General features: G+C 39.1%; 1 protein-coding gene across 2 annotated transcripts in view; it reads left to right on the forward strand.

Annotated features, from left to right (window-relative positions):
- Window positions 1–22,259, forward strand: part of RNF128 (ring finger protein 128) — a gene marked incomplete at both ends in the record, with an annotated part of 95,102 nt that overhangs the window by 37,219 nt on the left and 35,624 nt on the right. Inside the window, one exon of one of the 2 annotated variants that reach the window (XM_079727420.1) lies at window positions 1,105–1,597. The exons of the other annotated variant lie outside the window; for it this stretch is intronic. Within the exon in view, the coding sequence (XP_079583546.1) occupies window positions 1,105–1,597 (493 nt within the window). Of the gene's footprint in view, window positions 1–1,104; window positions 1,598–22,259 lie in introns of those variants that run through there. 2 annotated transcript variants of the gene reach the window in all.

Consider the following 22,259-nt stretch of genomic DNA (forward strand, 5'->3'; position numbering starts at 1 on the left):
AGAGGCTTAGTTTTGAGGAGTATGAAAATGGTCATTCTTTTTTGAGGGCTAAGATTACTTTTAGAAGGGGCATCTGATGCAGTATATTTAGTATGAGGTAAGGCTAAGAAGGAAATACATAGGTATGACGCTTGTTTAGAGAAGGAAAGGAAAAAGTTAAAAAAAAAAAAAAGGCAATGCTCTCTCCCGGCCGCCCTCCCCACCCCCCGCTTAGAGAATTAGTAAATAGCCTGCTTAAGCACCACCCACCTACCCAAATTCTCTGGACTGCAAGTCAGATCTTTCAGATCTGCGCTTTTTAGAAGTACTTTCGCATTCTGGCACCTTAAGCCAGAAATGCCCCGCAGGCAAACGTTACGAGGGAAAAATATATTCTTGCAATTCAAAACGGACTCGAATCCTACCAACGAGCATTTCTGTTCGCTGATTCCATAGCTCCTCGCCTGTCCATTTTTCATACAACGACTTGACACACCTGACCACACAGCCTCTGATCCTATTCTAATGCCTGCCCATCCTGTTACCCTTTTTAAAAAAATTTATTTAGTCTATTTATTTTGGCTGCTTTTGTTCTTTGTTGTGGTGCGCGGGCTTCTCATTGCGGTGGCTTCTCTTGTTGTGGAGCATGGGCTGTAGGCGCGGGCTTCAGTAGTTGTGGCTCGCGGGGTTGGTTGCCCCACAGCATGTGGGACCTTCGCGGACTAGGGCTCGAACCCCTGTCCCCTCAATTGGCAGGCAGATTCTTAACCTGCTGCGCCACCAGGGAAGCCCCCTGTTACCCTTTTAAAAGGCGGATCCCGCAGTGTCCTTTCCTCCCTCCCAGCCGCCTCCACCCCCAGTCGGCTGGGCGGAGCTTCACGCTAAAGCCCCGGAGCCCGACGCGGCCAAGGCAGTAGCGGAGAGGACTGGAGCCCCGAAGAGCTGCATTTGCGGCAACATCTCCAGCGACGTTACGTGCCTGTCGGCTTCGACCCAGCCCGCCGCGCGTGCCAGTCTCTCCCCGCCCCCTCCCCACCTGGCACGCACCTGGCCAAGGCCGGGGTCCCGCCGAGAGCCGGGAAGGCGCGTGCCAGGGGCCCTAGGGAACCGCAGAGCGCGCGCGCCATGGGGCCGCCGCCCGGGGCCGGGGTCTCCTCCCGCGGTGGCTGCGGCTTTTCCCGATTGCTGGCCTGGTGCTTCCTGCTGTCTCTGAGTCCGCAAGCCCCCTGTTCCCGGGGAGCCGAAGCAGTGTGGACCGCGTACCTCAACGTGTCCTGGCGGGTTCCTCACACCGGAGTGAACCGCACCGTGTGGGAGCTGAGCGAGGAGGGCGTGTACGGCCAGGATTCGCCGCTCGAGCCAGTGGCTGGGGTCCTGGTACCGCCCGACGGACCAGGGGCGCTGAACGCCTGTAACCCGCACACGAATTTCACGGTGCCCACGGTCCCGGGGGACTGGGGCAGCAGCGTGCAAGTCTCTTGGTTGGCCCTCATCCAGCGCGGCGGGGGTTGCACCTTCGCAGACAAGATCCATCTGGCTTATGAGAGAGGGGCGTCTGGAGCCGTCATCTTTAACTTCCCGGGGACCCGCAATGAGGTCATCCCCATGTCTCACCCGGGTGAGTGCCGCTACCGAATTGCGCGCCATCAAACCCCTGCCAAGGCCATTTTCCCTTATTTTCCTCAGTGTACTCTTCCCCCTATCCCCTTGCTCCGAAGGAAAACGAGTGTCCTTTTTGTCCCCATCGAGTGAGGGCAGGGTCCTCTCTTCCCCGAGATTCACCCTGCGTAGGGGGGTTGGGCGGAAAAATCCTTTAGAATTTGCCTCTCTGGTAGAAAAGGGTGAAAACAGAGTGAGGAGGCTGGCAACTCGAGAAGGACTGTTTGGGCTCTTTGCGTCGTCTTTTCCTGCTGTTTCACGAGGGTGTTTTGCATTGGATTAATTGGTTGGTGGTGGGCCTTGGCTTTGAAATGACTGGGAAGAAGCCTACCCAAGAAGCCTGCCTGGAAATCCCTTCCTCAGTCTTGTCCTGATTAACGGCCTCAGGCCCGCAGCAGATTTTTTCCCTCCTCTCTCACTGTTTTCTCTGCATGTTTCCTAGTATCAGGTACAAGATTGTGTTACTGTGCCCTGTTAACCTCATTCCAGTTTTGGTGGAAACTTTGCTCAGCTGTCGGGTTCTTCTCTGCCCAGGGGTCTCAGGTCCCAAGTGATTTTTGGTATCAGTGCTTTCCTGTGCATTTGAAAAAATCTGATTTAGGATATTGAGTGGCAAAACAGGTGATTAGTGTTATTAAAGAAGAAGAGGTTTCTGCATGAGGCTAGCAAAGGCCTAGGGTTTGGAAAATGTAATCCAGGTAGGTCTTAAATTTGTGCAGATGAGGTGGATTACTGTTTCTCCCTCTTCAGTCATCCTTCCAGAAACCTTCTCCCTATTTGTGATTAGGTATCCATACCATATGTACATAGTGATCCTAGGCCCCAAAAAACAAAGAAAAAAATTTGGGGGAGAAAAAGGCAGAGACATGTAATAGTAATAGCAGTATATCATAGTTGTTGAGAGCTGGGCCTCAAGTCAGACCTTGGTTAAATTCCGGCTCCATTGCTTACTAGCCCTGTGACCTTGAGCAACTTATTTGAAGTCTAGCCTGGATTCCCTCCTCAATCAAATGGGAAAGAACTAAGAATGAACCACTCCCACAGGTTTGCCTTGAGGATGAAATGAAATAATGATGGTAAAGAGTTTAACACATCATCCTTCTCTGTAAAGGTTAGGTGGTAGGATCAGCTTTTCAGACTTGTTGGAGAGATGAATCTGCTTGTTTAGCTACTGGAGATTCTGTGTTTTTCCTAAAACGGTAGGTCTGGCCCTGCCTAGAGAGCACTTGCACTGCGTGGCTGGGTGGTATAATGGAAAGAGCACTGAACTGGAACTTAGGAGATTTTAGCTCTTTTAGTCCCTTCTCTGCCTCTACCAGCTTCACAACCTTGTACAAGTTACTCACTGGTCAAATGATAGTATAGAGGCAGGAGGAGGAAGCCAGGTTGGCAGATCGTGACAAAAAAATGAACTAGATGAACTCCCTTCCAGCTCTAAAATGCTGTGATTCTTAGATTTCATATTGATTAAAGAAAGGAGCAACTGCATCTCTTTTGGTTGATAATTCGTTGATTAGAATGAAATTACTTTTTAAAGGCTGATAGAAACAAAGAATAAAGACTTGGTATATTTTAAAGTCCTTACCTTTCACCTGGCTACCTAAATGCAAGGGTTTGACTTTGCTTCCTCCCAATGAGATTCATTTGCACAGATGATTTGGAATTGAAGAGTACTCTTTAGTTAGAGAATTCCAATTTAGACTGCTTTCATCCTACTTCTGTTAAGTATATAAGCTTATATTTATCTGATAGTTTTAGGGGACAATAAAATTAATTTTGTTGAGCTCCCACTACGTGCCAGGCACTCTACATACATCTTACTTATTCTTTATTGAGAGACAGTATGGTGTACTAGGAAAAGCAAATGCATTGTAGTCAAGAATGAGAATCAAATTCTGGATTTACCACACAATAGCTTTGTGTCCTTGGTCAGATTATTTAACATTAATGAGTCTCAGTTTTCAGATACTTTTGATATTTTTTGATACTTTAAAAATGTATTATTATCTGAGATGCTGACTGTAGCAATGTTACACTTAGGCTAACTAGCTAAAAGAACTAGCTAGTTACTTGAGGAATGGAATCACGTTTCTTCCTTGAACTCCTGAAGAAACTACTTTTCAACACAGGGGAAAAATCACTTTGCATTTCATCCACATATGTTGTTAAATACTTGTTTGCAGAGTGCTGTGTTGTTTGCTTTGCTCATTCCTGAGAGTAATCCCAGGGTTTGTTGTAATCTCTGGTCAAAAACGATTTCTCTTGGATTTTAGTGGCAAAGAGGTAGGACTGAAGTTTATGTGTTGATTAACAATATATACTGCCATGAATTCTACAAGGGCCATCAAATGTGGAAAAGCCATTGCTGTGGTCTTTGTTTACAAAACCTTTCTTCACCCCCTCTCACAGGGGCCTATGCTTGAATTGTCTGTCCTTTGTTAGAGTTCGTGTTGATCATCCACACCCACCTATCACAGTCCTGCGACCATGAAGACCCATTTGTTTCAAGTAACAGAACTAACTGGTTTAGAACAGTAGCTTTAAAACTTTTGTGTATTGGAGAGAAACTCCACTATATAAGTGCAATCGATTAGGAAAATCAGGCTATTTTTTAAAAAAATCAGGCTATTTTTATGGATACCAAATTTTCCCAAAGGGTAGCTGTAGGCTTGCAGCAACCCATGCAGTTTACTTCTGTATATTATCTTCCAGAAAATCCTGATTCACACAGATAAAAAACTTTAAATGACAGATTTTTATTAACAGATGATCCTGCAGTCTCTGGATATTTTTCATTCAAATTGATCCAGAAACTGGGAATAAAATGCAGAGAAAAATTTGGTTTCACAGTTTAATCACTATTCATGTCTTATTTAAATATGAAAATCAGATAAGAAGCAGCCAAAACAGAGTAAGCACTAAAGCTGTCTAAAATGTATGGTTGTCATGATGAGACACATTATGCATGTTCTTGTTGTTGCACAACTAACTAGTCTCCTTTCGCCAAGCAGATGAGCCTGAGCCTTGCATGCTTTCTAATTGAGCACAGCCCATGGGTTGAAGTGCTGTCAGTACTTCCTTACACAATTTTCCTTGAGTCAACATGTGCAGGCATGAATTTATTGAAAGACCTGTGCAAGGCTTCCACTTTCATAATCCATGGCGCATTTACAAGAACTTGAAACATATTCAGAGGGATGGCAGGAGAAGCACTATTCCTGGGGGCTGTAAAAAAGTGAATGAACCAAGCCATTTAAGTTAGTGATTTGGTGGTCTTCCCTGGGATAGAGTTTGCTATATAAAACAGTTGCTTGTGTACATTGTTGAAAGACCTCTTAGAGTGTATTAAGAAGATGGCCTCTACCAGGTTTTTTTTTTAGGTTTTGTTTTTTGTATTGAAGTATACTTGATTTACAATGTTGTGTTAATTTCAGGTGTATAGCACAGTGATTCAGTTATATATATACATATATAGATTCTTTTCCCTCATAGGTTATTGTAAAATATTGAGTATAGTTCCCTGTGCTATACAGTAGGTCCTTGTTGGTTATCTGTTTTATATATAGTAGTGTGTATATGTTAATCCCAAACTCCCTCCCTCTGCCACTTAATATTTTTAAAATCTTAGGCCAGTATTTTACTTCTCTAAGTCTCAGTTTTCTCCTGTGTAAGATGGGCATAATAAAAAACTTACCTGAGGACATATATACACTACCAAACGTAAAATAGATAGCTAGTGGGAAGCAGCCGCATAGCACAGGGAGATCAGCTTGGTGCTTTGTGACCACCTAGAGGGGTGGGATAGGGAGGGTGGGAGGTGGGGAGATGCAAGAGGGAAGAGATATGGGGATATATGTATATGTATAACTGATTCACTTTGTTATAAAACAGAAGCTAACACACCATTGTAAAGCAATTATACTCCAATAAAGATGTTAAAAAAAAGAAAGATCTCATTCAATAACGTAACATTAAACTTTGAGGAACTAGAAAAAGAGAAAACTAAACCCAAAGTTAAGAAAAAGAAGTAATTATGCTTAGAGTAAATATAAATGAAATAGAGAAGAGAAAAAATAATAAAATCTAAGAAACCAAAAGCTTGTCCTATGTAAAGACCAACAAAATTGATAATCTTTACCTCAACTGACCTTCTCCCCAAGGAGAGAAGACACAAAAACTAAATGCAGAAATGAAAATGTGATTTATTACAGAAATAAAAATGATTATAATAGAATACTATGAACAATCATATACCAACAAATTAGAAAACCTAGATGAAACAAATTCCTAAAAGCAAAGAAATTACCTAAACTCACTGAAAAAGAAAAAAAATCTCCACAGACTGATAACAAGAGATTCAAAAGGAAATTATATGTATAACTGATTCATTTTGTTATAAAGCAGAAACTAACACACCATTGTAAAGCAATTATACTCCAATAAAGATGTCAAAAAAAAACTTACCTGATAAGGGATAAAATGAGATACTACAGATAAAATGTTTAAATGAGATACTACAGATAAAGTGTTTAGCATAGACCCTGACATTTAGGAAGCTACTATAATTTTTCTTTTATTACAGTTAAGATGGTTAAATGTATTTTAGAAAATGAAAAGTGATTTGTATGTTTGTGGTATACAATTTGAAAATGAATAGCTTAGAGTACTTCAAGGTCCATATTACCTGACATCTGACTGTAATGCTTTAGGAATAAGTTGAGTAGACTGACTGTTTTACCAGAAAATGATCTTTTGGCCCACCTATGTTTGTCATTCTTTTCTCAAGTAACTGCTTATCCCTCAAGTAACCAATCTTCTTCCCATTCACAAAGGACTTTGGAATAGGATTTTCCACTGATTTATTACCACCGAATCCCTTCTCAACCACTTGACATTTAGTTTTTATTCTTTGTTGGTTTTTTGTTGTTGTTGGCTGGTTTTTTTTTTTTTTTTTGCCCCCTAGTAAATTGACATCAAAAAGAACCTATTTTAGTAGAATGATAGGCTCAAAAGAAGTTGAGAAGAGATTGGGTGGTGATGATTTACCAACGTAAAATACCATTTCAGAATCTGTTCCACGTGCATCCTTTTTGATCTCTCTGCAGTACTGTATTTGATATTATTGACCACTCCTTTGAAACTCTTTCCTAAGCAGTCTCTTGCTTCTCTTGCCTCTCTTTTGTTTCATTTCTGTTATTTTATTAACATACTCATCTCATACCTTTTCTTCCTTGCATTCATACCCAGGCCCCCAACACTCTCTCTCCAGTAAATATCTGCCACGTCCAGTTGATTCCATCACTTTCAGTCTTCTCACATATGTTCCTTTCTCCCTCACAATTGTTTTAACACTGCTTTCAGTTCCTGTGTCTTCTCATGGGAACAAATACTTAGCCTTGGTCTCCCTTCCTCCAGTCACTTCTTCCCTTTGGTTCTTCCTCCACGTGGCCACCAGAACACAGCTCTGGTCACACATTCGTCATTGCTCAAAAGCCCATTACTTATAAATTTGAGACTATGTTTCTCAGCATGGCGTATAAGACTCTTAATGATCTAGTCCCAACCTACTTGTGAAGCTTTATGTATTTCTTGTCTCATATTGATCCCTAAACATGTTCTCTACCCTTTCCCATTATCATTCCTTTGCTCGTACTTCTGCTTTTGCCTACATACCCTTTTCTTACCAGCTCTGTTGGTCAAAACCTTACCCATCCTTCAAAACCCAGTACAGATGCCTCCTCATCTTTGAAGCCTTTCATAATTCCTTCTTTTCCTCTTCCCACCACAGCCCCTGCACCAAAAACAAAATAATCTCTTCTCTTATCTCCTGTAGAACACCATCTCTTATAGTACTTTCTGCATTTTGCTGGTAGTTTTTTGTTTATATATTTTACCTTCCTACTGTATCGTAATCATTTTAATGTTTTATTATTGTCGTATTCCCCATAGGAACCTTTATACTTTATGTGCTCTGGAAATGCTTCTTGAGTGGCCTTAAATACACAACAATGCCAGAGGGTCATATGATTCCCTAGAAAAATATCTAACGGAAGGGGATTGAAATTCAATTCATTGAACATTTATCAAGGGTCTATTGTATGCTAAGTACTGTGCTTCTTGCCTGAATATACAAAATAAGGAGGACTAAGATTGTACAAATACTTCAAGATTGCAAAGGCCCTAATTTTTATGTTGGTCACCATCATGTGCCAGTTTATGGGTTTTTAATGGCAAAATGACTTAGGTAACAAAGAAATAGTGACAGTGAGTATTTACGTTGAACTTTCCCTGTTCTGTTTTTTTTTTTTGATGTTTTAAAAATTTGATTTACACCATTCAACTTATGTCTCCAATTAAAGTGCTTCCAGTGAACATGTTGATGAATGTGGAATTCCATAACATAAAAACCTTACAAAAATATAGCCTGATTGGTGAATTGTTTTTCTAAGCACATAAAGAACTATTTCCCCCAGTCCATGGAAGATGTGTGTTGTCTCATATAGAATGCCACATTTAGTCTCTGTTCTCAGGCTTAAATGGAGGAAATAGAGGAGAGTACCAAAGATATTTTCTAAGTTATTTTATGATTATAAACTTAACCATGTGTCTTGCAGAAAACTTGGAAAATACAGAAAAGTATAAAACTAAAAATAAAAGCTACGTATAATTCCACAATGCAGAGATGGTACCGTTAATATTCCTTCTAGTCTCTTTTTCCATGTATCCTACTTTTATCATAATGATTATTTTTTCATGAATATTAATGTAGTATTAAGAAAATACAGACAGTTTAAAGGAAAACACAAAAAGCCATAAATATAACCATTTTAGCATTTGGGGGTGTCTTTTTTGTCATTTGCTTCCTTTGCTCTACATACATATTATTTAAAGAATTATAATTATATACTGTATTTACAGTTTTGCATCCTGCTTACTATTGTAAGCATTTTCCCATGTAATTAAAAATAGAGAGAGGGTTCTCTTGGAGGCTGAAAATGGTGGTCATTGATTGGAGGGGTGGGAATTGAGCTTCTCTTCCATTAACCAGCAGAAAGGAAGTGCAGAAATGGCGACAGGGAGGGGTGTGAATTGGAACATTTAGAACAAAAATATGCCCCATGGAGCTTTACATAAAAATATACTTACTAGCCATAAATGTGATCTGGTCTAACCCATGTTCATTGCCTATTGTGGCCTTGGTGTTTTGAAAGGTTTGATCACCATTTGTACCTTAGTTCCTCTTCTTCTATAATATTCCTATAGGTGATGTCTTTGTTACAAATGAGGTTTGCAACCAGTTTCCTTGTTGCTTGGTTAAGTAGCACCTCACTGACTAAAATGGCCTTTCTTATTCATGATGACCACTGAACTGTAAACTATTGTTGGGGTTTTCCCCAAAGTTTACTTGATAGGGTACCACAAATACTGCCAAGGGGTGAATAATTTTTGTATATGTAAATTTCATCAAAGAATAATGTACATACCAAATAGGTACAGAAATAATTAACATATAGCTCAGTGAATTTTCACAAAGCAAGCACACCTGTGTAACCAGCACCTGGCTCAAGAAGCAGAACAGTACCAGAACCCCAGAAGACTACCTTGTGCCCCAAGACAAAGAATCAGCACAAAGCAGCACAATTGTCAACTTTGTCTCCTGAGGAAATGACTTCTTGCAGTATGTGGCAGGAGCCTAGTCACCTACAGAAACAAATCCTTCACTGTATTGGAGCTAGTTAACTGTGGTGATCCTCAGCTACACACTGTAGGGAGTTATTTCCAAGCACAGGATACACGCACTTTAAAAAAAATAATTAATTAATTAATTAATTAATTTTGGCTGCATTGGGTCTTCGTTGCTGAGCGCGGGCTTTCTCTAGTTGCAGCGAGCAGGGGCTACTCTTCGTTGCAGTGTACGGGCTTCTCACTGTGGTGGCTTCTCTTGTTGTAGAGCACGGGCTCTAGATGCATGGGCTTCAGTAGTTGTGGCACATGGGCTCAGTAGTTGTGGTGCGTGGGCTCAGTAGTTGTGGTGCATGGGCTCAGTAGTTGTGGCTTGCGGGCTCTAGAGCACAGGCTCAGTAGTTGTGGCACATGGGCTTAGTTGCTCTGTGCCTGTGGAGGCACAGAGGCATGTGGAATCTTCCCAGACCAGGGATCGAACCCATGTCCCCTGCATTGGCAGGTGGATTCTTTTTTTGTGATCTTTTTAGTTTTATTTATTTATTTATTTTTAACATCTTTATTGGAGTATAATTGCTTTACAGTGGTGTGTTAGTTTCTGCTTTATAACGAAGTGAATCAGCTATACATACACATATATCCCCATATCTCCTCCCTCTTGTGTCTCCCTCCCACCCTCCCTATCCCACCCCTCTAGGTGGTCACAAAGCACCGAGCTGATCTTCCTGTGCTATGCAGCTGCTTCCCACTAGCTATCAGTTTTATGTTTGGTAGTGTATATATGTCCATGCCACTCTCTCATTTTGTCCCAGTTTACCCTTCCCCCTCCCTGTGTCCTCAAGTCCATTCTCTAGTAGGTCTGTGTCTTTATTCCCATCCTGCCCCTAGGTTCTTCATGACCATTTTTTTTTTAGATTCCATATATATGTGTTAGCATATGATATTTGTTTTTCTCTTTCTGACTTACTTCACTCTGTATGACACACTCTAGGTCCATCCACCTCACTACAAATAACTCAATTTCGTTTCTTTTTATGGCTGAGTAATATTCCATTGTATATATGGGCCACATCTTCTTTATCCATTCATCTGTAGATGGACACTTAGGTTGCTTCCATGTCCTGGCTATTATAAATAGAGCTGCAATGAACATTGTGGTACATGACTCTTTTTGAATTATGGTTTTCTCAGGGTCTATACCCAGTAGTGGGATTGTTGGGTCGTATGGTAGTTCTACTTTTAGTTTTTTAAGGAACCTTCATACTGTTCTCCATAGTGGCTGTATCAATTTACATTCCCACCAACAGTGCAGGAGGGTTCCCTTTTCTCCACAGGCAGGTGGATTCTTAACCACTGCACCACCAAGGAAGTCCCCATGGATTTTTTGACATAGTTATTAAGCCATTTTAGAGTTGCCACATTTTGCTGTTAACACCCCACTTTGGAGCCCCATGGGCAAAGCAGAGCACAAGGGCTGTTTGTTATTTTTCCATTTCTTGTTCTGTCTTTTTCAGCTGTATGTATGTATGTCTTTCTAGATATCATGACATATAATTATTGCTTGAATTTACCCATAGGCTTGTTAAAATATTGATTTCTTCTGAAAAGAATGTTTGGTGATCCATGCCTGACTTGACGGAGGCTGTTGGGTTCAGAACCTAGTCGCGCTTTACTTGGTTTTAATGCTTGAATGCTCAAGTTAGATACAAATCAGTGATTTTGAGTTTAACCTTATTTATTTTGACCTTTTTTGAAAGAAAATGGTGCTTGAACTCACTTGTTGGGGTGTGTGTGTATGTTTCCCTCAAGATATTAATCATTATCATTTCAGATAAAATGTTGAAGTAGCTTAGTTAAATGCTACCTGCAACTAAAATGTCTTAGCTTTTGAAAGGAAAGTACACCAAAATGTTAACCTTGGTTATATCTGGTTGGTGGAATTATAGGTGATTATTGTTCTTGTCATTATCATTTGTCTGTATTTTCTGAATTTCCTATAATGAATATGTTTTATACTTGTAATCAGAAAAAATCAGGTATTTAAAAAAATCCAAAATACTCCTATAGTGTTGATAAATCCTAAAGAAAGCATTAAAAATGTGACCTTCACAACAACAGGAACGAAGCATACCTTATAATAGAAATGATTTACTGACTATTATGAGAATTTAAAGAAGAATTACTTTGGTCTTTTGAATATATCTAACTTACATAATTGTTAGTGACTAACTGTTAACACTAACTGGTTTCTTCATATGTAAAATGAGCCTTGAACACTACAGAACTTTAAAGAATGACTTTTTCTATTTTAATATGGAATATTTCTCTTCTCTTCCTTTTGTATCATGAGTGGTGTTTTTTTTCTTTCCCCGCTTACACATATCTCACCTTTCTTGGTTTTTTTGTTTGTTTCCCATAAGAGGCCTGCTTCCCTTCACTAGCCCCCTTCAATATCTATTCTATTCAATACTTTTAAGATCGGTGCTAAATTTAACAGCTTAGGAAGAAGAATCCAATATATTGGCAGTTTTAACCCATGACACACTGAGTTCATCTGATGACAATAGCTTTTGTCATTCTAGAAAAGAGGAAGAGATTTTGTGAGAATAAGGGCAGCGGAGAATCGTGGTGTTCTTATTTTACATTTCATTAATGATATGCAGAACATACAAGCTCAATCAAAATTGCATTTAACACATCAGGAAAATTGAATTACAGATCTTCCTCAACTTATGAGGGGGTTCATCCTGATAAACCAATCATAAGTTGAAAATATTGTAAGTTGAGAATGCATTTAATACACCTTAACCTAACATCATAGCTTAGCTTGGCCTACTTTAAATGTGCTCAGAACATTTATATTAGCCTACAGTTGGGCATATTTGATAATAAAGTGTTGAACATCTCATGTAATTTATTGAACACTGTACTGAAAGTGAAAAACAGAATGGTTGTCTGGGTGCAGAATGGTGGTAAGTGTATTGGTCACGTGGCTGACTGCTGCTGCCCAGCATCACGAAAGAGTATCATACCACACATATCGTAAGTCAAACCATCATAAGTTGGGGACATTCTGTACTTGTTTTCAAAATTGGCATTTCCCTTGAAATACAATTGTGCTATGTGAAACTCCACAAGTTGGTGGTTTGCACAAGAAACTGTCAAATTCAAGGGTAGCTTCTGTACCACTTCTTTTTCTCTTAGGATACATTTTGTGTCCTACTTTTATACCCATTTCCTTTCCCTTTCATAGCTTAATTAATTGTACCTTAGATATTCCCCCCACCTCTCTCTCTCGCTGAACCCCATCCTCCTTTTCAAAAAAAATTTGAGCTTCTATGTGATGCCATTTCTTTTGAAGTGAAATTAAACATTATAAGCAGCCAGTGCTTTTAATATCTGACGACATTGAATGTGTCCATAACTCAGTTCCACAGTCTCCACAGAAATATCCCATTAACCATGTAATCCTCCTGATTAAATATGCATTTTCCTTATGCCCCACTATTTAAGATATTTAAAATGTTTTTTGTTTGTTTTTTGCTTTAAGTATTTCTGTGATTTTTTTTCTGAGAAGTTTTATTACAAATATAGGTTAAATAATAACTTATATTTGCTTTGAAGTTTTTAGTCCTCCAAGCATTCCACATGGAAATAATCTGTGGGCTCATTTGGGAGCTCAGACACTGTTTACCAACATTACTATGGGAAAATGTATTGTCTCTAGTTCCAAACAACTCATTTACAAATGATTTTTTTTTAATTTTGAAAAAATTTTTAACATCTTTATTGGACTATAATTGCTTTACAGTGTTGTGTTAGTTTCTGCTTTATAACAAAGTGAATCAGTTATACATATACATATGTCCCCATATCTCTTCCCTCTTGCATCTCCCTCCCTCCCACCATCCCTATCCCACCCCTCTAGGTGGTCACAAAGCACCGAGCTGATCTCGCTGTGCTATGCGGCTGCTTCCCACTAGCTATCTATTTTACGTTTGGTAGTGTATATATGTCCATGCCACTCTCTCACTACATCCCAGCTTACCCTTCCCTCTCCCCGTATCCTCAAGTCCATTCTCTAGTAGTTCTGTGTCTTTATTCCCATCTTACCCCTAGGTTCTTCATGAACTTTTTTTTTTTTAGATTGCATATATATGTGTTAGCATACAGTATTTGTTTTTCTCTTTCTGACTTACTTCACTCTGTATGACAGTCTCTAGGTCCATACATTCTTGTACTAGTTTCACCTGATCTGAAAATTTGAGGGTAAAGTGGCATGATGGAGGCCATGTCAGAATTTTATTTTATGCCTAGGCTATGGCCTGGTTTTGTGCTCATTTTCCCCCCCTGGGTGCAGCAGCAATTTATTCAGTGGAATTCTCCTTCCCAAGGTCTCACATTACAGGAAAACAGAACCAATGACTACAAGGACAAAAGAGCACCATAATTTCCAACATTCATTTGTGTAAGTGTTCTTTCCCTGAAACCCCTAAATCTCCTGTTTATCTTTTTTACTGCCTAACAGAGATCTGATTATTTTTAACCTGTTGTGTATATATTGTTAATCAGTAATTGCTTTACCTTGAGCCATTAAATAGTCTTATCAGATTCTGAATAGCTCTGGATATCGTGCAATTTATTATCCCAAAGGGTTGAATACATTGATGCTGTGGAGTTTACTGACTAGCATTCCTCCAGGAAACATTAATAAATAGCAGCAACAGATGTTGAATTCGGTTTCTAGAAATCTTACTACTCCAAAACAAAAGCCATGACAATAGAAAACTTTAGCATAAACATTTTAATACAATTACAGAATACCCTATTAATCAAATAATATACATACTACAATTTCTGCCTGGCCTGGCAATAGCATATCTTATTATTTTCTTTTCCTCAGTATCAGCACAAATTTAAGGTTGTATAAACACTCAACCTGTTCCAACTGCTTCAAGATTTCTCTTTTATGTCCTCTGAACTTCCTCATAAGTGCCCAAACAACCAGTCTCCTAGTGAACCAGGATAACTGGGTTCTAACTTGAAACTGGGGCTAAAATGACATCCATCCTAGCTCCTGAATGTATGTGTGAAGCTGAAGTGGACTCAAACCCCAGGTTGGAGAGGGATTATTGCCACCATTAGTGCTGCTCTGGCAGTATGGTGATTTCAGTGGGATCAGCACTGTAGCAGTAAGCATCACACTAAACCCAGGGTTTGCAGAGTAGGATTAGTATTTAATTTGTTACCCGTGTATAGATACTATGTCCTTGCTTATAAGCAAACAGTCTTGAAGAAATGCCATCTTTGAATGCAGGGAGGAGGCACATTTTAGACTCTGTTCACAATTATCTTTAAAGAATGAATTTGTTTTCAGATTCAATCAAGATTCAAATTACCACTAAATATAGCACACTTAAAATTGCATTCATCAAATATTTATTTGACATGTGTTACGTGCCAGGCACTCTGTTAGACATTGTAGTTACAGTGGTGAAAGACCCAGTCCCTAACGTGAAAGAATCCATAGTTTAGTGAAACTCAAGTAAACCAGATAACCTCAAGGGAAGCCTGCACTTGACAGTGTAAAACCTGTCTAACGCAGATGAGTAAGGATCTTATAAAAGGAGGTTGAACTTTATTCTGTAAGTGAATAAAGCTACAGAGCTTTATGGAGACCAGTTAAGGGCCTTTGGCAAAGAGCTCTTTAAAGGCCTCTGGCAAAGGAATTACATGAACATTTTTCCCATTTAGAAAAATTTATCCAGTAGCTGTAAGGGGAATGAATTGGAAGACTGAGACTGGTGGTGTGGAAACCAGTTAGGAGGTTGTTACAGTGATTTTGGTGAAAGACAATGGTGACAATGAAGCAGTATTATAACAGAAAAGAAATGGGCCTGTTTATTATGTGGCTAATTTTCAAAAAATAAGTCTATTGGCAGAGTTTTTCTATGCAGGGTAAAGGATTGGCATTGATCTGGCTAGAGTGACTAGACCGCTATCTTGAAACTCCTTGACCATAACATCAAACTATAATCAAACTCCAGCCCGATACTTCTGAAAGTATGGGCCATCGACCACATGCAGCGAAAGAACCCACAGAACTTGTTAAACTGCAGATTTCCAAGCCCCACCCCAGACATACTGAATTAGGGAATGGGGCCCAGGGAGTTCAATGTTTTAACAAGTTTCCCAGGTAATTCTCATGCATATTAAAGTTTGAGGATCATTGATCTAGCCCGACAGTTTTCAAAATATGATCTTAGAGCACTGGTCCCTGAGATTCTTTCAGGGGCCCATGAGGTCAAAACTATTTTCACAGTAATACGTAGACATTATTTGCAGAATTCACTGTGTTGACATTTACACGGATGGTATAAAAACAACAGTGGGGAAAAGCTGCTGGCACCTTAGGACCAGTTAAGACAGAAACACCAAACTATGTTGTATACTATACCTCCATGCATTTACAGTAAAAAGAAAATGCCAGTTTCACTTAGGAATGTCCTTGATGTAGCAGTAAGAATAAGTAATTTTATTAAATCTCTACTCTGTCATACACAACTTTTTTTTTTTTTTTTGCCCATTCTGTGTGGTGAAATGGGAAGTAGGCACAAAGCACTTATATGACTGAGATGTGAGCTGAACTAGCTGTTTTCTCCAAGCAACTCCTTTTTTTTTTTTTTTTTTTTTTTTGCGGTACGCAGGCTTCTCACTGTTGTGGCCTCTCCCCTTGCGGAGGCACAGGCTCCAGACACGCAGGCTCAGCGGCCATGGCTCACGGGCCCAGCCGCTCCGCAGCATGTAGGATCTTCCCAGACCTGGGCACGAACCTGCGTCCCCTGCATTGGCAGGCGGACTCTCAACCACTGCGCCACCAGGGAAGCCCTAAGCAACTCCTTTTTAACTTGAAAGAACTACCAACAAACAATGGTTATTCAGCCTTGGGTGTTTGGAAGACCTATTAAACACTCCTCAATCTTCTAATTACATATCTGTGTGAGTACAGATTTACCTTCATATACTTCAACCAGAAAAACAGTTCACAGTAGATCTAGTGCAGAAGCAGATATGAAGATCCAACTGTCTTCTATTAAATCTGACATTAAAGAGGTTTGCACAAATGACAATGCCACTCTTATTACGTTTTTTGGGAAAATAGTTATTTTTGATTAAAAGAAGTTAATTACATTAACATATATTTACAGCCGTTATTTCATTATTTTTTATTTTTTGCGGTACGCAGGCCTCTCACTGTTGTGGCCTCTCCCGTTGTGGAGCACCAACTCCGGACGCTCAGGCTCAGCGGCCATGGCCCACGGGCCCAGCCGCTCCGCGGCATGTGGGATCTTCCCGGACTGGGGCACGAACCCGTGTCCCCTGCATCGGCAGGCGGACTCTCAACCACTGCACCACCAGAGAAGCCCCAGCCGTTATTTTAAATGAATGAATAAATAAATGTAAAATTTCTCTGTTAATTTCTAGTATGATTAATATGAATAGAAATAATCTACATAAACAAAAGTTCTTTGGAGTCTTCAATAACTTTAAAGAGTATAAAGGAGTCCCAAGTCTAGAAACTTGGAGAAATGCTGATCTAGCCCTTGGGTTCTTAACAATGTGCTAAACATTACCACTTGTGGAAATCAGAAGAGGCCTGGCAGGACTAGGTTTTTTAATAATAATTCTAAGAATTGTTTATCTGTGAATATGACATGTCATCCACAAATTATTCATCTGTGACCTTTAGAACAGCATGGTTTCTAATCTCCTAGTGTCTTTAATATGCTGTTTCCTGAGGGTTCCAGCTCCTGAGATTTTTTTTGGTGCCATATCAAATCTGTGACCCATTCCCTAATGTAGTATTACCTTCAAAACCTGGGGGTACAGGGCAGAAAGAAAGGCAACTTGCTGAACTACCCATGGCTGTGTGCTTCTGTTTCATTTGTTGGCTTAAAAGGATGCTAATAATAGAAGGTGATTTTGGTCATCTTCACTGCCACCACCCCTCCCTCAAAAAGATGATTTGTAACAGTACAAAAAGTTAAGAACCATTGCTTTAACCAACAGGCAACCTGTACTAACGCCTATTTCATATTCTGCTATAGACTAGAATTTACCTAAAGACTAGTTAGGAGCATAACATATTAAAGGGATGTGCAATGCTGATTTGTCTGGTTCCCAGTAAACCACAGACATATATTTCCAGATACTTTTAAGAAATCATTTGTATATTTGTTTGTTGAGGTGCAATGATAAAGCTATTTTTTTTTTCATCCAGAGAGCTGCCATGAAGTAGTCAATTTAAGAAACTAAATTTGGTTCATTGGTGACTGGCAATAACCAATAGGGGGCAAAAAAACAAGTTGTCACAAAACAGGAATTTGAATAAAGAGAGGCTAGTCTGGCTTAAAAGTTTAGATATATATATATATATATTTTTTTTTTTTACTGGTTTAAAAAAAATCCCACTTAGGACTGCTTGGTCTGGGGAGCTTTGATATCCCTGTTTGAAATACATTGACCTTCCCCAGTTGCTCAAAGAGTTTGGGCTATGAGGGAGGGGGTGGGGGGAACTGAACCTTTAAAAGCTGCTGTGGACAAAACGAATATTTAGAAGTTCACTTCAATTGGTTCCAGATTTTCTAATGGAGGAAATATTTGTTAGAGAATTATGTTGGAATTTGTCACACCTAGATCTTGTTCATTCCAGATACAAGTGAATTCAGAAGTGGTGACCCCATTGTATCATCAGAATGTTGGGCAGTATTGAATGTGAGCTTATTTTTAGAAGAGCTACTTTGGCTTTCAATTGCCCTTATTATTTGTAAGTCGCTCATTGTGAATACTTCTTTCTAATATTAAAAGTTGAAAACTGGTTGAAATAGATACTAGAACAGCTTTCCTCACCTCCTTGTATTTTGTGTTTGAATGCCAAGGTGCTGTAAATATGCCATCCATATGCTTAGGATATTTCATATATTATAAAATATTTTAGACTTTATTTTACATTTTGACATGTTAATATTAAAATGTAGCGGGGGGGGGGAGATCCAGAAGCACAGAGCTCACTACATGGTTTGTACTTGATAAATAATTTATTCAATGAATTTGTCTGTGTTCACAAATAAATAAGATTAGACCAAAACCATAATATCATTAGTTTTTTTGAAAGAAATGAATGGGGTTGGTCACCAGCAGGATCCTAGGGTCAAATTTCTATATATTATGAATAATAACTATAAAGTACTTTTTGCCAGTAGTGCTGAGGATAGATAAGCTTTATTTATATTAATTATAATTGAATGATATTTTAATTGAATAATATTGAATAACAGTAGCAAGAGTTGCTATGGCCTATTTTATTACCTTTGCTCCCAAGATAGGCACATGCCAAAACCTTTATTCACTGTTGAACATTTGAAATTGGAGTCTGAATTTCCTCTTCTGCTTAATTATTATCTATTCCTAATCTGTCCCTTCTCCCAAAATACTCTAGATTGCAGAGTGAGAATGTGAAAAACTTGAGCCATAGAATATGAAAAACTTGAGCCATAGAATGTTGTTAATGTTAACGTTAAGTGGGAAGTTCAAGGATTCCCTGTAGAATTGAGTGACTGCTACAATGATCCTATCAAGATAAATGTCGTTAAAGTTCTGCTGGACCCAGGAACATGTGTTTAAGCAACAAGGGCCCAGATTAGCTATTCTTGACCATTAAATTGTTAATTATAAAGTGGTGTTAATACACTAGAATTTTAAAAATGACAGCTTGTTATTTATTTATTTTTTGCTTTTCAACTCTGAAAATTTATCAGATACAAAGCATTAAAATTTATGTATTTGCATAGCACAGGGAGATCAGCTCCATGCTTTGTGACAACCTAGAGGAGTGGGATAGGGAGGATGGGAGGGAGATGAAAGAGGGGGATATGGGGATATATGTATACATATAGCTGATTCACTTTGTTGTACAGCAGAAACTAACATGGCATTGTAAAGCAATTATACTCCAATAAAGACATTTTAAAAGTTTATGAATAAATCCTTGAAACCAAGTACAGATTTGGAGAGATTCAAATCCTGAAATGACAGCTGTTCTGTGATCAGGGTTTAGGCCATAAAGGTTTGTTGTCCAATTAATGATCAGTTTTCCTCATCAGACATTTTTAACATGTTAAAGATCTTTCTTTTCTTTTTGGTGGGAATGGGTGCTATGATTTTTGCAAAAACAATGAAATTAATAGCTGTTTGAAAATTCCATAAGGATAGCAGGAGAGATGTAGTCGTATTCCTTTGCCAGAATTGATTTTAGAAGCTTAGTACAGCCCTGCTTCCTTCAGGCAAAAGCTGCAACCCAGTGGTCTGATTCCCACTTCAGGGTTATTTTTGCCACGTGATACTTCTTCCCTCCCTCAAACTCTAGTCTGTTTCTGGTTACCAATTTTTAAATAAAGAGCACTACCAAGTTCAGAAATATCAAAACAAGTACAGTTTGTTATATTACAAATTACTGGACATTGAAGGAAATTAAGTTGTCTTTTTTATATAGGAACCTATTCTAACCCAGTATCAGTTCGGAATGTGATTTGGAAATCCTTTTTTTCTACTCCTGGCCATGAAAATGGATATGTACAATTCATTTCGCTGGCTTAGTTCATATTCCTAGTGGTGAATGGCTAATATATAGGAGACATTTGCAAGTGCCTAGAGGGCAGGGACTATATTTTATTCTTTTCTGTAGCCTCAAGGCCTAGCACAGTGTCTGGCATGTGTATAGATACTTACAAAATACTTAATGAGTTTAGAGGTACTCTCTTCTGTATAACTGATCCACAAGAAGATTAATTGAATAGCCTTGATCTTATTAGCACCATGTTTTAACCAGCTGAGCTGTACAACCCATATTTGGTTTCTTAAGCCTGGTACTTTCCAAATGAGATAGTTGTTGTAGCAATATTTTGGATAGAAAAATGAAAAGCTTGACACCTTGTATAAGAGCCTATGTATTAGTACATCAACATTGGTTTTAAAGGTCAACTGTAAGGGGCTTCCCTGGTGGCTCAGTGGTTAAGAATCTGCCTGCCAATGCAGGGGACACGGGTTCGAGCCCTGGTCCGGGAAGATCCCACATGCCACGGAGCAACTAAGCCTGTGCGCCACGACTACTGAGCCTGTGCTCTAGAGCCCACAAGCCACAACTACTGAGCCTGCGCTCTAGAGCCCACGAGGCACAACTACTGAAGCCCGCACACCTAGAGCCCGTGCTCCGCAACAAGAGAAGCCACCACAATGAGAAGCCCGCACACCACAATGAACAGTAGCCCCCACTCGCCGCAACTAGAGAAAGCCCGCACGCAGCAACGAAGACCCAACGCAGCCAAAAATAAATAGATAAATAAATTTATTAAAAAAAACAAGAAAGAAACTGCCAAACTGTTAAAAAAAAAGATCAACTGTAATAATGGTTTAAGGAAATAGCAATAATTTTAAAGATTGTTAAAACTATTTCCTTTTAATACGTTATTGTACTACTGTGAGAGAGTAAACCGATATGCAAAATTCTGCAGCATAAAGAACATAGATTCAGTGATACAGGTTAGGTTTCTGTTAACTGAGCTTGCTTTCTTGAGTGTCTGAACTCCTGTCTTCACAGAAGATCAATTCTTATAATCACTGAAGAAGTGCTTTGAGTTTCTCCAGGAAGGGAATAGCAATACTTCATCCTTCCAAATAGGCAAAAGATTGTATTTTAATCATCCCTTTGAAAAAATGTCATTCTTCGCATTTTCTAAATCTTATTTAAGATGAGAAAAACTTCTGGGCTTTGTGTGCAATTTCAAAGTTCCCTTCAAGTTTCTATTCCTCAACACACCAGAAATCAGAGAAATTAAACATTCAAAACAAGTTCTGAATACGACCACATCTGTGTTTCTTATAATAAATGGCTAACTTTTTATACAGAATATGTTTTGTGATGCTTTGAAAAGATCACTTTCAAAGTCATTAATTTTAATTTGAGAGGTTTGGAATTAGCTGAAGCATAACAGCCCCTTGAATCTCCAATATTTTAAGGACAGGAAGAAAGCTTAAGGGAGAAAAAGGCTCGGCATGCCCACTGTAGCAAAACACACACACACACACACACACACACACACTCACACACTCTCACTCACACGCCCCAGTCAGAAAAAGATTTTTTTTCCGTTCCACAAAAAGAAGTCTGATTGTTCTTCTTTGAAGTTTTAGGGTACATATTTTGTGTTTTTAACAATAGCAAATAGAAAAACAAATTTTACTTGGGACTGTACATGAACTTTGGCTTTTTAAAGTAGGTATGAATAAGTGAAACGAATAAGCAAAGTAATTTCGTTATAAGTTTTGAATTGTATACTACTTGTATTTAAGTTTTGACTCTGTAATGTCCAGTGGTGCACTGGAGTCATCTGACTCAGCCAATTGTACCCATATTTTCCCAAACTCTACATTCATATGGCCATGGGAGTAGTATTTATACCATGGAAATTGGCACACACTACAAATCAAGGCTTCTTCCACCTACCCCAAGAGCCAGTTGTTAAACATTTACCACTCCCCATCCCGAATGTACCTATTTAATTTTCATTTTTTACAGTCAAATAATAGCTTTAGGTTTCATTGAAGATAGAGAACTGATGTAGAATGGTGGTGAAGAGCAGAGGCACTGAAGCCAAACTGCCTGGGTTCAGATACCAGTTCTGCACGAATTAGCTTGTGTTATCCTAGGCAAGTTAGTCAGTCTTATCTCTAATGGGATAATGGCAATGCCTACCTTATAGGGTTGATGTAAGGATTAAATATGTTAATACAGGTAAAGCACTTAGGATAGGGTCTAGTTTACAGATGAATCTTATCGGGCAATTTCAGTTATCCAGAACATAGCCAGGGTTCAGGAAGTA

Source organism: Hyperoodon ampullatus (genome assembly GCF_949752795.1).
Source record: "Hyperoodon ampullatus genome assembly, chromosome: X".
NCBI lineage: Eukaryota > Metazoa > Chordata > Mammalia > Artiodactyla > Ziphiidae > Hyperoodon > Hyperoodon ampullatus.